This window comes from Dermochelys coriacea, chromosome 2, assembly GCF_009764565.3.
Source record: "Dermochelys coriacea isolate rDerCor1 chromosome 2, rDerCor1.pri.v4, whole genome shotgun sequence".
Classification (NCBI taxonomy): domain Eukaryota; kingdom Metazoa; phylum Chordata; order Testudines; family Dermochelyidae; genus Dermochelys; species Dermochelys coriacea.
In genome coordinates this window covers 10,865,962-10,880,723 of record NC_050069.1, presented here as the reverse complement: position 1 = coordinate 10,880,723, position 14,762 = coordinate 10,865,962, and the positions used below count along the sequence as shown (strand labels likewise).

General features: G+C 45.9%; 1 protein-coding gene across 5 annotated transcripts in view; it reads right to left on the bottom strand.

Annotated features, from left to right (window-relative positions):
• TRAPPC9 (trafficking protein particle complex subunit 9) overlaps positions 1-14,762 on the bottom strand; it is an 874,505-nt gene that overhangs the window by 704,517 nt on the left and 155,226 nt on the right. For all 5 annotated transcript variants that reach the window (XM_043507302.1, XM_043507301.1, XM_038389963.2 and 2 more), the window contains exon 15: positions 9,219-9,382. In XM_043507302.1, coding sequence (XP_043363237.1) covers positions 9,219-9,382 — 164 coding nt within the window. The remainder of the gene's footprint in view (positions 1-9,218; positions 9,383-14,762) is intronic.

The following is a 14,762-nucleotide window of genomic DNA, read 5'->3' as shown; positions in this document are numbered from 1 at the left end:
TTGTTTTTCTTCAAGATGTGTTGCTCATGTCCATTCCACGCTAGGTATGTGCACGCTGTGTGCACAGTTGCCGGAGATTTTTCCCTCAGAGGTATCCATAGGGCTGGCTCTAGCACTCTCTGAGGCCATGGACATATGTGCTGGTATAAGGGGTGTTGCCAGCCCCGCACCCTCTCAGCTACTTCTTGCTGTTATCTCCGATGGAGGGGTAGGGCAGTGGGTCATGGAATGGACAAGACCACCACATCTTGAAGAACAGTTACAAAAGGTTAGTAACAATTTTTGCTTCTTCAAGTGCTTGCTCATGTCCATTCCATGCTAGGTGACTCACAAGCAGTACCCTTGGAGGTGGGAGTACCCTTTGGAGTTTATGGATGTGCTGACTGCAATACCACTCTTCCAAAGCTGGCATCGCCATGGGCCTATTGGCTGACAGCTTAGTGGGACAGTAAGGTATGAACTGAAGACCATGTTGCAGATGTCCTGGATAGGAACTTGTGCGAGGAATGCTGCTGATGAGCTCTTGTGGAATGAGTGGTTACAATGGCTGGGGGCAAAACCTTCACTTACTCATAGCAAGGCAGGATACAGGCCGTTATTCAGGACAAGATTCTTTGGGATGACAGTGGAAGGCCTCTCATTCTTTTCAATATTGCTACAAAGGGTTGTATAGACTTGCGGAAGGGCTTAGTCCTCTCAATATAGAAGTCTAGAGCTCACCTAACATGTAATATATGGAGCAGACTCTCCTTGGCAGTCTTGTGAGGTTTCAGAAAAGAGCGGAAGAAAAATGTCCTGGTTGTTGTGGAATTGTGACACCATCTTTGGTAGGAAGGCCAGATGGGGGCGCAGCTGGACCTTGTCCTTGAAAAATAGGATATAAAGGGGTTCTGACACCAGGGTTTGAATCTCAGAGACCCTTCTAGCCGAGGTGACCACTACTAGAAAGTTGAACTTCCAAGACAGTAGTAGTATGGAACAAGATGCTAACGGCTCGATGGGAGGCTCTGTGAGCATTGACAGGACCAGGTTTACGTTCCATGGGGGAATCGGGTCATGAACCTGAGGGTAGAGTCTTTCCAGCATCTTGAAAAATATGACCGTCATCTCATGGGAGAATACTGATTTGCCCTCCACTGGATGGCCAACATGGCTGCCAAGTGAACCTTAACAGAGGTGGAGTAGATCATCCAATACAGACTACAGAGAAGACCAGGATGGAGAAAGATTCCTCTCAGAGGCCTAACTAGTGAAGCGTTTGCACGTAGCTAAATAGTTAGCCCTGGTGGAATGGTTTCTGCTACCTAGCAAGACTTGCCAAGCCTGTTCTGAGCAGGCCTGCTCTTCAGGGTTCAGCAACACAGCAACCATGTTGTCAGGTGCAGGGAGGTTCAGTTCAGGTGAAGCAACCGATTATGGTCTTGTGAAATCAAGTCCAGATGTGGTGGGAGCACTAGAGGAGCTGCCACTGAGAGCTTCTACCATCAACACAGCTACTGCCTCACAGGGAAGTGGATTAATTAAGATGATAGGAGAGCTCTTGCCCACTGGGTTAGAGTCTTCTTTAAAACATTACAGCAGCGCTTATGCAGTGTTTTAAAGTGTAGATGTGCCCACAGAAGTGCTGACAGGACATGCAGGTGAATAAACACCACACACGGGATGAACTTAAGTAGCAGGGCACAATACACTATACACAATATACTCCTCCCACTCTCACATATCAGGTATTTAACTGGGCCCACTGCAGGATTACAAGGCTCTCACCATATACTCAGTAACCCAGAATGGACCTGCCTAGGCCCAGCCCTAAGACTCAGCTCACTTTTCAATACCTTCTACTTCCTCTGGCACAGGCCAGGGGAAGAGGTAAAAGCTCCAAGGTGCTAAGCGGTATACAAACACAAAACAAAAAGATAGATTGTAAAGTCTTTGGGGTAGGGACTAAGCATAAAATGAGAACAAGGAGAGAGACAGACACATGGGACTACAAGGGAACAGGACTATAATATTGGTCAACATGATGGGCATTGGTCCAAGCATACCAGCAGCATAGCCATTCTCAAGCTTTTAAGTGACATTTGATATTATGTATGGATTTTCCTCGATTAAAAGATTTTTAAAAAAGGTTAATCTCAGGTGCTGAACATCAGGGAGGACCTAACCAGAAAACAAAGGTGTGCTGCTGTGATGCACCCAAAGCTGTGGATTCACTGGAGGATGTTACTGCAATTTAAAAATCGCCTGTTACAAGACAGAAATCAGAGAAGTGCAGGGCTGGAAGGGATCTCAAGAAGTCATCTAGTCCAAGTCCCCACATTCAGGCAGGATCAATTATACCTACACCATCTGTGACAGGTCTTTAATCTGTTCTGAAAAATATCCATTGAAGAAGATTCAACAACCACCCTTGGTAACATATTCCAATACTTAACTATCCTGAGGCAATGTCTACACTACAAAATTATATCAACCTAATTATTAAATCGCTTGTGTGGTGCAAGCTTGGCTCCTTATGTAGGTGGTGCATATCCTCACTGGAAGCGCTTGTTTCAACTGTATTGTCAGAGCTGAGGCATTGTGGGATGGCTCCTGAAAGCCAGTAACAGTTGATATAAGCAACGCAGCGTCTACACTGACACTGCATCTACCTAATTACATTGACCATAACTCTATGCCACTGGGGGAAGATGGTCTTACTAAATCAGCATAGAGCGACACTTACATCATTGGGAGTCAAATTTAAGTGACAATACTTCCACAGCTAGCTCAATGCCAGGCATCTTACGTCAACCTAACACTATAGTGTAGACCAGGCCTTTGAAACACATTGGCTATAGGTAGGAATATTTGCTCACTACAATTAAAGTTCAGAAAACAAGCACTACAGGGGTAATTCAAGGTGGCAAAAAAATCATTGCCTGGCTGAATGCATCACAAAAAGATATTACTGGGAATCACTGTCAAAATGCTCCTTCAAAGCCTCCCTGATTCTAATAGCCTCCCGCTGTGCCTTTGTATCTGGCTGCCCAAAATCATCAGCCAGCTGATCAGCCTCAGCAGTCCACCCCGGGAAAACTTTTCCCCCCTCACTTTGGAAATATTATGTAGAGTACAGCAGGCTGCGATGACCATTGGAATATTTTCCTCACTGAGGTCTGTGTGTGTTTGCTTGCTGAGGAAGTATCCGAGCGTGTGTTTGCTGGGAGGGCAGGGAGAGAGCCTGAGTGAGTGTCTGATTGGCTGCTAGCCTGCAGGGGGCGGGCATTAGGGTGTCTGTGTGTTTGCGTCAGGGAAACCTGGCTGTTTAAAAATAGCCAGAGCCTCGCGAACCAGCTGAGCGGCAGCGAACCAGCGGGGACAGCAGAGGAGCTCACAGCAGGAGTTTGCCTGGGAGTTCGCCTGGAGTGAGCCCAGTGAGGCTTACATCTTGCCAACGTCTCTGAGGAAGCTCATAGTAGGTAGGTGATATGGAAGGGGGGGGTTCAGCTGTTGTGACCTGCACTGGATGTGCCATGTTTGTCTTTCTTCCACAGGACAGAAGCGACTTTGTCTGTACAAAGTGCAAGCTGGTCTCCATATTGGAAGAGAAGATTGAAGGTCTGGAGCAACAGGTAACGACCCTGCGTTGTATACGAGAGACTGAGGATTTTCTGGACCAAACTCAGGATAGCCTTCTAGGGGCACAAAGCTCTAAAGATATAGAGCAGGTTGCACAGAGGAGCCAAGAGGCCAGTGAAGAAGCTTGGCAACATGTGACCTCCAGAAGAGGTAAGCGGAATGTCCGGGTTCCAGTAACACAGACACAGGTAACTAACCGCTTTCATGTTCTCTCCACAGGTACCAATGCGGAGAGTGGACCAGATGATAGGTCTGGGGGGAGAAAGCAGAAGGAGATTCCGCTGGTTGGGAGGCATGAGATGCGATGTCCTGAGGTTGGGGGTTCCACGACCACCACTCCCAAGAGGAGAAGGCGGGTGGTGGTGGTCGGGGACTCTCTCCTCCGGGGGACTGAGTCATCTATCTGCCGCCCTGACCGGGAAAACCGAGAAGTCTGCTGCTTGCCAGGGGCTAAGATTCGTGATGTGACGGAGAGACTGCCGAGACTCATCAAGCCCTCGGATCGCTACCCCTTCCTGCTTCTCCACGTGGGCACCAATGATACTGCCAAGAATGACCTTGAGCGGATCACTGCCGACTACGTAGCTCTGGGAAGAAGGATAAAGGAGTTGGAGGCGCAAGTGGTGTTCTCGTCCATCCTCCCCGTGGAAGGAAAAGGCCTGGGTAGGGACCGTCGAATCGTGGAGGTCAACGAATGGCTACGCAGGTGGTGTCGGAGAGAAGGCTTTGGATTCTTTGACCATGGGATGGTGTTCCATGAAGGAGGAGTGCTGGGCAGAGACGGGCTCCATCTTACGAAGAGAGGGAAGAACATCTTTGCCAGCAGGCTGGCTAACCTAGTGAGGAGGGCTTTAAACTAGGTTCACCGGGGGAAGGAGACCAAAGCCCTGAGGTAAGTGGGAAAGCGGGATACCGGGAGGAAGCACAGGCAGGAATGTCTGTGAGGGGAGGGCTCCTGCCTCATACTGGGAATGAGGGGCGATCAACAGGTTATCTCAAGTGCTTATATACAAATGCACAAAGCCTTGGAAACAAGCAGGGAGAACTGGAGGTCCTGGTGATGTCAAGGAATTATGACGTGATTGGAATAACAGAGACTTGGTGGGATAACTCACATGACTGGAGTACAGTCATGGATGGTTATAAACTGTTCAGGAAGGACAGGCAGGGCAGAAAAGGTGGGGGAGTAGCACTATATGTAAGGGAGCAGTATGACTGCTCAGAGCTCCGGTACGAAACTGTGGAAAAACCTGAGTGTCTCTGGATTAAGTTTAGAAGTGTGTGCAACAAGAGTGATGTCATGGTGGGAGTCTGCTATAGACCACCGGACCAGGGGGATGAGGTGGATGAGGCTTTCTTCCGGCAACTCACGGAAGCTACTAGATCGCATGCCCTGATTCTCATGGGTGACTTTAATTTTCCTGATATCTGCTGGGAGAGCAATACAGCGGTGCATAGACAATCCAGGAAGTTTTTGGAAAGCGTAGGGGACAATTTCCTGGTGCAAGTGCTAGGGGAGCCAACTAGGGGGAGCGCTTTTCTTGACCTGCTGCTCACAAACCGGGTAGAATTAGTGGGGGAAGCAAAAGTGGATGGGAATCTGGGAGGCAGTGACCATGAGTTGGTTGAGTTCAGGATCCTGACGCAGGGAAGAAAGGTAAGCAGCAGGATACGGACCCTGGACTTCAGGAAAGCAGACTTTGACTCCCTCAGGGAACAGATGGCCAGGATCCCCTGGGGGACTAACATGAAAGGGAAGGGAGTCCAGGAGAGCTGGCTGTATTTCAAGGAATCCCTGTTGAGGTTACAGGGACAAACCATCCCGATGAGTCGAAAGAATAGTAAATATGGCAGGCGACCAGCTTGGCTTAATGGTGAAATCCTAGCGGATCTTAAACATAAAAAAGAAGCTTACAAGAAGTGGAAGGTTGGACATATGACCAGGGAAGAGTATAAAAATATTGCTCGGGCATGTAGGAAAGATATCAGGAGGGCCAAATCGCACCTGGAGCTGCAGCTAGCAAGAGATGTCAAGAGTAACAAGAAGGGTTTCTTCAGGTATGTTGGCAACAAGAAGAAAGCCAAGGAAAGTGTGGGCCTCTTACTGAATGAGGGAGGCAAGCTAGTGACAGAGGATGTGGAAAAAGCTAATGTACTCAATGCTTTTTTTGCCTCTGTTTTCACTAACAAGGTCAGCTCCCAGACTGCTGTGCTGGGCATCACAAAATGGGGAAGAGATGGCCAGCCCTCTGTAGAGATAGAGGTGGTTAGGGACTATTTAGAAAAGCTGGACGTGCACAAGTCCATGGGGCCGGACGAATTGCATCCGAGAGTGCTGAGGGAATTGGCGGCTGTGATTGCAGAGCCCTTGGCCATTATCTTTGAAAACTCGTGGCGAACGGGGGAAGTCCCGGATGACTGGAAAAAGGCTAATGTAGTGCCCATCTTTAAAAAAGGGAAGAAGGAGGATCCTGGGAACTACAGGCCGGTCAGCCTCACCTCAGTCCCTGGAAAAATCATGGAGCAGGTCCTCAAAGAATCAATCCTGAAGCACTTAGAGGAGAGGAAAGTGATCAGGAACAGTCAGCATGGATTCACCAAGGGAAGGTCATGCCTGACTAATCTAATCGCCTTTTATGATGAGATTACTGGTTCTGTGGATGAAGGGAAAGCAGTGGATGTATTGTTTCTTGACTTTAGCAAAGCTTTTGACACGGTCTCCCACAGCATTCTTGTCAGCAAGTTAAGGAAGTATGGGCTGGATGAATGCACTATAAGGTGGGTAGAAAGCTGGCTAGATTGTCGGGCTCAACGGGTAGTGATCAATGGCTCCATGTCTAGTTGGCAGCCGGTGTCAAGTGGAGTGCCCCAGGGGTCGGTCCTGGGGCCCGTTTTGTTCAATATCTTCATAAATGATCTGGAGGATGGTGTGGATTGCACTCTCAGCAAATTTGCGGATGATACTAAACTGGGAGGAGTGGTAGATACGCTGGAGGGGAGGGATAGGATACAGAAGGACCTAGACAAATTGGAAGATTGGGCCAAAAGAAATCTAATGAGGTTCAATAAGGATAAGTGCAGGGTCCTGCACTTAGGATGGAAGAATCCAATGCACCGCTACAGACTAGGGACCGAATGGCTCGGCAGCAGTTCTGCGGAAAAGGACCTAGGGGTGACAGTGGACGAGAAGCTGGATATGAGTCAGCAGTGTGCCCTTGTTGCCAAGAAGGCCAATGGCATTTTGGGATGTATAAGTAGGGGCATAGCGAGCAGATCGAGGGACGTGATCGTTCCCCTCTATTCGACACTGGTGAGGCCTCATCTGGAGTACTGTGTCCAGTTTTGGGCCCCACACTACAAGAAGGATGTGGATAAATTGGAAAGAGTACAGCGAAGGGCAACAAAAATGATTAGGGGTCTAGAGCACATGACTTATGAGGAGAGGCTGAGGGAGCTGGGATTGTTTAGTCTGCAGAAGAGAAGAATGAGGGGGGATTTGATAGCTGCTTTCAACTACCTGAAAGGGGGTTTCAAAGAGGATGGCTCTAGACTGTTCTCAATGGTAGCAGATGACAGAACGAGGAGTAATGGTCTCAAGTTGCAATGGGGGAGGTTTAGATTGGATATTAGGAAAAACTTTTTCACTAAGAGGGTGGTGAAACACTGGAATGCGTTACCTAGGGAGGTGGTAGAATCTCCTTCCTTAGAGGTTTTTAAGGTCAGGCTTGACAAAGCCCTGGCTAGGATGATTTAACTGGGACTTGGTCCTGCTTTGAGCAGGGGGTTGGACTAGATGACCTTCTGGGGTCCCTTCCAACCCTGATATTCTATGATTCTATGATTCTAACCAGCCAAATCAACCAAAGGCACACTCAATGGTCATTTGACACTTGCTGAGTCTGCAGTTGAAATGCATCTTGCTGCTGTCTAGGTCCCAGTATAAAGCTTCATGAGCCATGGGAGCAAGGGGTAGGTGGGTTCTCCCAGGATCACTATGGGAATCTTCACATCATCCATTGGAATCTTCTGGTCTGGAAAGTAAGTCCCAGCGTGCAGCTTTCTACACAGTCCAGTCTTCCGAAAGATGCCTGCATCATGCAACTTCCCTGAACACCCCGCACTGATGTCAGTGAAACAGCCCCAGTAAATACTTGGAATACTACACACTGGAAATGAGTATCAGAAGCTCTTTCTTATGGTTTAAATGCTTATGCTTAGTACACTATAAATATTCCACTGTAGGAATGGCAAGCCTGGATATGTAAGAAAATAAAATTGACATCTGTTGATTTTTCTTGCCTTAGTATCCAGGCACACCTTTCCAACCCACCCTGTTTATGGAAACCCAAATTTCTAATTCAAAAGACATTCATCTGTTACATTACACAAATTTATAAGATGCAGGGATAGTATTAGAACTACTATCATGTGCTTATCACAACTCTTGCTGAAACCAGTATCAAGATTGTAAACTCTTTGGGTAGAATTCATCTTTTTATTATGTGTGTGTACTCTGCATAATAATGTGGCATGTCAATCCCAGATTGGGGCCTATAAATATTTTTATAGAACCAATTATAGTAATGACAAGATACTTTTCAGCTTTTTAATGCAATCTATGCAATCTCCCTGGGGACTCTCAGTACAGGGAGAGAGCCCCTCACAGATGATCGGCAGGTCCTGTTTTCTGAAGCAGCAGAGAAGAGGCAATCCCAATGTAAAATGACAATCTTGGATACTCAGTAAAGAAAAATCATCAAATTTTATTTTCTCACTATGCAATTAAGAATGAACAAAAATATAGTTGTGTATGTAATTTCCATTGTAAGAAAACACTAACTTGCTTTCATCTGATTCTACATTTATTCTGTTAATATAATCTTCATAATGATGACTTCACAGATGGGTTAGAGCACAGAATCTTAGAAAAAAAATACATGGAGACAGGAAAATTTATGCCTGTATCCTATTCTTTCTTCATTTTCAACTATCCTTTTAATTCACAAAATAGTTTATTTTGTTCCTTCTCATTCTATCAATTGTTCCTTTCCACATTTTTTCCTGTTGCAGAAACTATGACTAGGATGGCAGCTGGGCATTTTTTCCCCTCTATTAAGTCTTTCAAGTAAGGAAACTTTAGGGTTAAAACATGATTATTCTTTAATGAAACCACCTTGCTTATGCATATTCCATTTCTCTACAAAACACCATCTCATTTATCTGATTTCTTCATAGTCAATGTAGTATTGATGGCTAGTCAATCGTTGGCTCCTATTATATATTATAATAAGAAATGATGATTTTAGAGATGAGGTTTCTGCTTCTGTCTACTTTAAAGTTAAGATTCATTGATTTAGAATGCAAGCTGTCAAAGTGACAAACTTCAAATCTACTTTCACATGCTTTTTGAAAATCAAGAACATATTGATATTTACTGGATCTGATGTCCAAAGAGGACATTGATGTCCAACTAAATGAACCCGCTGAAACTTTATTAGGGGAGAGAGCTACTTGAATTCTAAAACATCACTCCACTTTGTACACGCTTCTCTTGAAGCAAGAGATTTTTCTAATCATACACCAGCATACATACATACCTTTTGAGTTGACTGTTTTTGCTGTGACCTCTAGTTTCTCCAGAGGTTCTGTTCCAATATTTTCTAATTTAATGACAAGTTGCTGGGTCTCTCCATTGTAAAGTTGGACAGATACACTGGTGGAAATTTCATCCCCTGAGGAAGGCTGCAATGTGTGAGCAGACCTATAAACAAAGATAGATATGCAAATTAAATACTGTGTTAAACATTAATCATATCTTAAGAACCTAGCCACAATACAAAACGTAACAGAAATCAGAGAATCCAAATCAACCTGTCCTTGATGGTTCACAAAATACTGAACCTTTAAAAAAAAAAAAATTGCAGCCAGCTTTATCTTATACTCCTTCTCCAGCTCTTCAATTCCAGCTTAATTTTTAGTGGCTACTATATTCAGGAACTATTAGGAGCAAAACTAATAAGCTCATAATCACAGTTTTGAAAGGGTATAAAAGCATTCACTTCTAGCTGCAGGAGTTTGTTAAACAAATTACTGCTTATATAACAAAACTGAACTGTGCAAGGGTGGGAGAAAGCAAGATGGAACCTAAATAACTGAATTTTAAAGGTTGGATGTTATCTAATTTTTCAAATGAGGTTTATCTAGTAGTTTGGTTACTGAATGTCAACTAAGAGTGGCATGGAACACATAAATAAAGTTTTAAAAAAATATTTCAACTGAGAAAGGGACTCGGGATAGACACCAGAGTGAATGCACCCTAGAACAGTGTTTTTCTAAGTATTGGTCACAACCCAATACTGGGTCACAGAATGTCAGGCACTGGGTCACCTTGCTGATTCAAAGTATAATGATTGTTTCCGTGCAGCAGCTCTCAAGGGCTGCGCAGCAGGGACCTGGAGAGGAGAGAGGTAGGGGGTGGGCAGGAACTGGGGAGGGGAGCAAGTTGGGGCTTGGAGGGCTGCTGCAGGCCTCTCCTCCAGCTCCAGAGCTCACTCCTGCCAGCCAGGAGAAATGGACCCTTCCCCCAGAACTCTGTGCAGAGGGAGAGAGAGGCCCTTCCCACAGAGCACCCTCCTGAACCCCCTCATCCCCAGCTCCACCCTAAAGCCCTCACCCCCAGACAGAGCCCTCACTCCTACACCCCATCCTCTGCCCTACCCTGGGCCACCTCCCACACTCATTACCAAAGGTTTATTAAAGCTAGTGTCAGTTATGTAAAGTGGGTTAAACTTGAACGTATTGCAATATTTCAAATTTATGAAAATTCTAGTCAAAAGATATAATTATGTTAGGAAACAGGCCCCCATCTCTGAAAGATAACACTGGTGATCTCTGGGTGAAGGGACCACTCTTGGTGAGAGAAGGACCTGCTGAGGTGATCGGCCAACATGTTCCAGGCTCCTGGATGGTGAGACGCCTCGAGATGAACCGAGTGTCTTGCACAGAAGTCCCATAGATCAAGCACTTCCTGATACAGGGCGGAGGATCGAGGCCCTCCTTGCTTGTTGATATAAAACAGGGCCACTGTATCATCTGTCAGGACTTGAACTACCTTGCCTGAAACTTTGGGAAGGAACACTTGGCAAGCCAGATACACTGCCCTGAGCTCCCTAACGTTTACATACAGGAAGAGTTCTTCTCGAGACCAGAGGCCCTGAGTCCTAAGGTTGTTGAGGTGGGCTCCCCACCCTATGTCGGATGTATCCAAGACTAAAGACACTGACTGCTATGGCGACAAAAAGGACACCCCCCCCATCATTACTGACTTGGCCTCCTTCCACCAGGCCAGGAAAGCGAAGGCTAAGGGAGAGCTGGTAAGTACTGAGTCCAAGTTACGTCTGCTTGGGACTAAACTGACTCTAGCCACATGTGAAGGGGCCTAAGGTGCAGTCTTAGGGCTTGTCTACATTACCCGCTGGATCGATGGGCAGGGATCGATCCAGCAGGGCTCGATTTATCTCGTCTAGTCTAGATGTGATAAATCTAATGCCAAGCGCTCTCCCGTCGACTCTGGTACTCCACCAGGGCAAGAGGCACAGGCAGAGTCGACGGGAGAGCGTCAGCCGTCGACTTACAGCAGTGAAGACACCGGGGTAAGTAGATCTAAGTATGTAGACTTCAGCTATGTTATACATGAAGAAGAAGAGAGCAGTAGTGACTGACTGTGCAGTTACCAGGAGTTCACTTAGAAAGAAGCTGTTTGCTTAAGTGACTATTACTAACAAGTTAAATGACTGAAGATTTCTGAAATAATGGTTTAAGTGTGTTTCATTTGGTAAATGGAAAATAAAGTGGATGATTTATTCACCAAGGTTTTAATATACTCTAGGAAAAATATCTCTCTGAATATGAATTTTCAGAAATAAGATTTCTCCAAATGATTCTCCAAGAATTTCTGCAACAGCAAAAAGAAAAGGAGTACTTGTGGCACCTTAGAGACTAACAAATTTATTAGAGCATAAGCTTTCGTGAGCTACAGCTCACTTCATCGGATGCATTTGGTGGAAAAAACAGAGGAGAGATTTATATACACACACACAGAGAACATGAAACAATGGGTTTATCATACACACTGTAAGGAGAGTGATCACTTAAGATAAGCCATCACCAACAGCAGGGGGGGGAAAGGAGGAAAACCTTTCATGGTGACAAGCAGGTAGGCTAATTCCAGCAGTTAACAAGAATATCAGAGGAACAGTGGGGGGTGGGGTGGGAGGGAGAAATACCAGGGGGAAATAGTTTTACTTTGTGTAATGACTCATCCATTCCCAGTCTCTATTCAAGCCTAAGTTAATTGTATCCAGTTTGCAAATTAATTCCAATTCAGCAGTCTCTCGTTGGAGTCTGTTTTTGAAGCTTTTTTGTTGAAGTATAGCCACTCTTAGGTCTGTGATCGAGTGACCAGAGAGATTGAAGTGTTCTCCAACTGGTTTTTGAATGTTATAATTCTTGACGTCTGATTTGTGTCCATTCATTCTTTTACGTAGAGACTGTCCAGTTTGGCCAATGTACATGGCAGAGGGGCATTGCTGGCACATGATGGCATATATCACATTGGTAGATGCGCAGGTGAACGAGCCTCTGATAGTGTGGCTGATGTGATTAGGCCCTATGATGGTATCCCCTGAATAGATATGTGGACAGAGTTGGCAACGGGCTTTGTTGCAAGGATAGGTTCCTGGGGTAGTGGTTCTGTTGTGTGGTGTGTGGTTGCTGGTGAGTATTTGCTTCAGATTGGGGGGCTGTCTGTAAGCAAGGACTGGTCTGTCTCCCAAGATCTGAGAGAGCGATGGCTCGTCCTTCAGGATAGGTTGTAGCTCCTTGATGATGCGTTGGAGAGGTTTTAGTTGGGGGCTGAAGGTGATGGCTAGTGGCGTTCTGTTGTTTTCTTTGTTGGGCCTGTCCTGTAGTAGGTGACTTCTGGGTACTCTTTTGGCTCTGTCAATCTGTTTCTTCACTTCAGCAGGTGGGTATTGTAGTTGTAGGAATGCATGATAGAGATCTTGTAGGTGTTTGCCTCTGTCTGAGGGGTTGGAGCAAATGCGGTTATATCGTAGCGCTTGGCTGTAGACAATGGATCGAGTGGTATGATCTGGATGAAAGCTAGAGGCATGTAGGTAGGAATAGCGGTCAGTAGGTTTCCGATATAGGGTGGTGTTTATGTGACCATCGCTTATTAGCACCGTAGTGTCCAGGAAGTGGATCTCTTGTGTGGACTGGTCCAGGCTGAGGTTGATGGTGGGATGGAAACTGTTGAAATCATGGTGGAATTCCTCAAGGGCTTCTTTTCCATGGGTCCAGATGATGAAGATGTCATCAATGTAGCGCAAGTAGAGTAGGGGCATTAGGGGACGAGAGCTGAGGAAGCGTTGTTCTAAGTCAGCCATAAAAATGTTGGCATACTGTGGGGCCATGCGGGTACCCATCGCAGTGCCGCTGATTTGAAGGTATACATTGTCACCAAATGTGAAATAGTTATGGGTCAGGACAAAGTCACAAAGTTCTGCCTATCAGATAGAATATCCCAGGTCGGGGTTCTAGGGGTGTGTCTGTGCGGATTTGTTCTTGTGCTTTTTCAGGGAGTTTCTTGACCAAATGCTGTAGTTTCTTTTGGTAACTCTCAGTGGGATCAGAGGGTAATGGCTTGTAGAAAGTGGTGTTGGAGAGCTGCCTAGTAGCCTCTTGTTCATACTCCGATCTATTCATGATGACGACAGCACCTCCTTTGTCAGCCTTTTTGATTATGATGTCAGAGTTGTTTCTGAGGCTGTGGATGGCACTGTGTTCTGCATGGCTGAGGTTATGGGGTAAGCAATGCTGCTTTTCCACAATTTCAGCTCGTGCACGTCGGCGGAAGCAGTCTATGTAGAAATCCAGGCTGCTGTTTCGACCTTCAGGAGGAGTCCACCCAGAATCCTTCTTTTTGTAGTGTTGGCAGGAAGGTCTCTGTGGGTTAATATGTTGGTCAGAAGTGTGTTGGAAATATTCCTTGAGTCTGAGACGTCGAAAATAGGATTCTAGGTCACCACAGAACTGTATCATGTTCGTGGGGGTGGAGGGGCAAAAGGAGAGGCCCCGAGATAGGACAGATTCTTCCGCTGGGCTAAGAGTATAGTTGGATAGATTAACAATATTGCTGGGTGGGTTACAGGAACCATTGTTGTGGCCCCACAGGGAAAGATTAAGAATGAGCTCTCAAAACTGGATACTGTCATAAAGAACCAACCTTCCACACAAACTTCCTCGTGGCTGGACTTTACAAAAACTAGACAAGCCATTTACAAAACACACTTTGATTCTCTACAAAAGAAAAAGGACACTAAGCTATCTAAACTACTATATGCCACAAGGGGCGTCGTGCCGACGTGCACGAGCTGAAATTGTGGAAAAGCAGCATCGCTTACCCCATAACCTCAGCCATGCAGAACACAGTGCCATCCACAGCCTCAGAAACAACTCTGACATCATAATCAAAAAGGCTGACAAAGGAGGTGCTGTCGTCATCATGAATAGATCGGAGTATGAACAAGAGGCTACTAGGCAGCTCTCCAACACCACTTTCTACAAGCCATTACCCTCTGATCCCACTGAGAGTTACCAAAAGAAACTACAGCATTTGCTCAAGAAACTCCCTGAAAAAGCACAAGAACAAATCCGCACAGACACACCCCTAGAACCCCGACCTGGGATATTCTATCTGCTACCCAAGATCCATAAACCTGGAAATCCTGGACGCCCCATCATCTCAGGCATTGGCACCCTGACAGCAGGATTGTCTGGCTATGTAGACTCCCTCCTCAGGCCCTTCGTTACCAGCACTCCCAGCTATCTTCGAGACACCACCGATTTCCTGAGGAAACTACAGTCCATTGGTGATCTTCCTAAAAACACCATCCTAGCCACTATGGATGTAGAAGCCCTCTACACCAACATTCCACACAAAGATGGACTACAAGCCATCAGGAACAGTATCCCCGATACTGTCACGGCTAACCTGGTGGCAGAACTTTGTGACTTTGTCCTGACCCATAACTATTTCACATTTGGTGACAATGTATACCTTCAAATCAGCGGCACTGCGA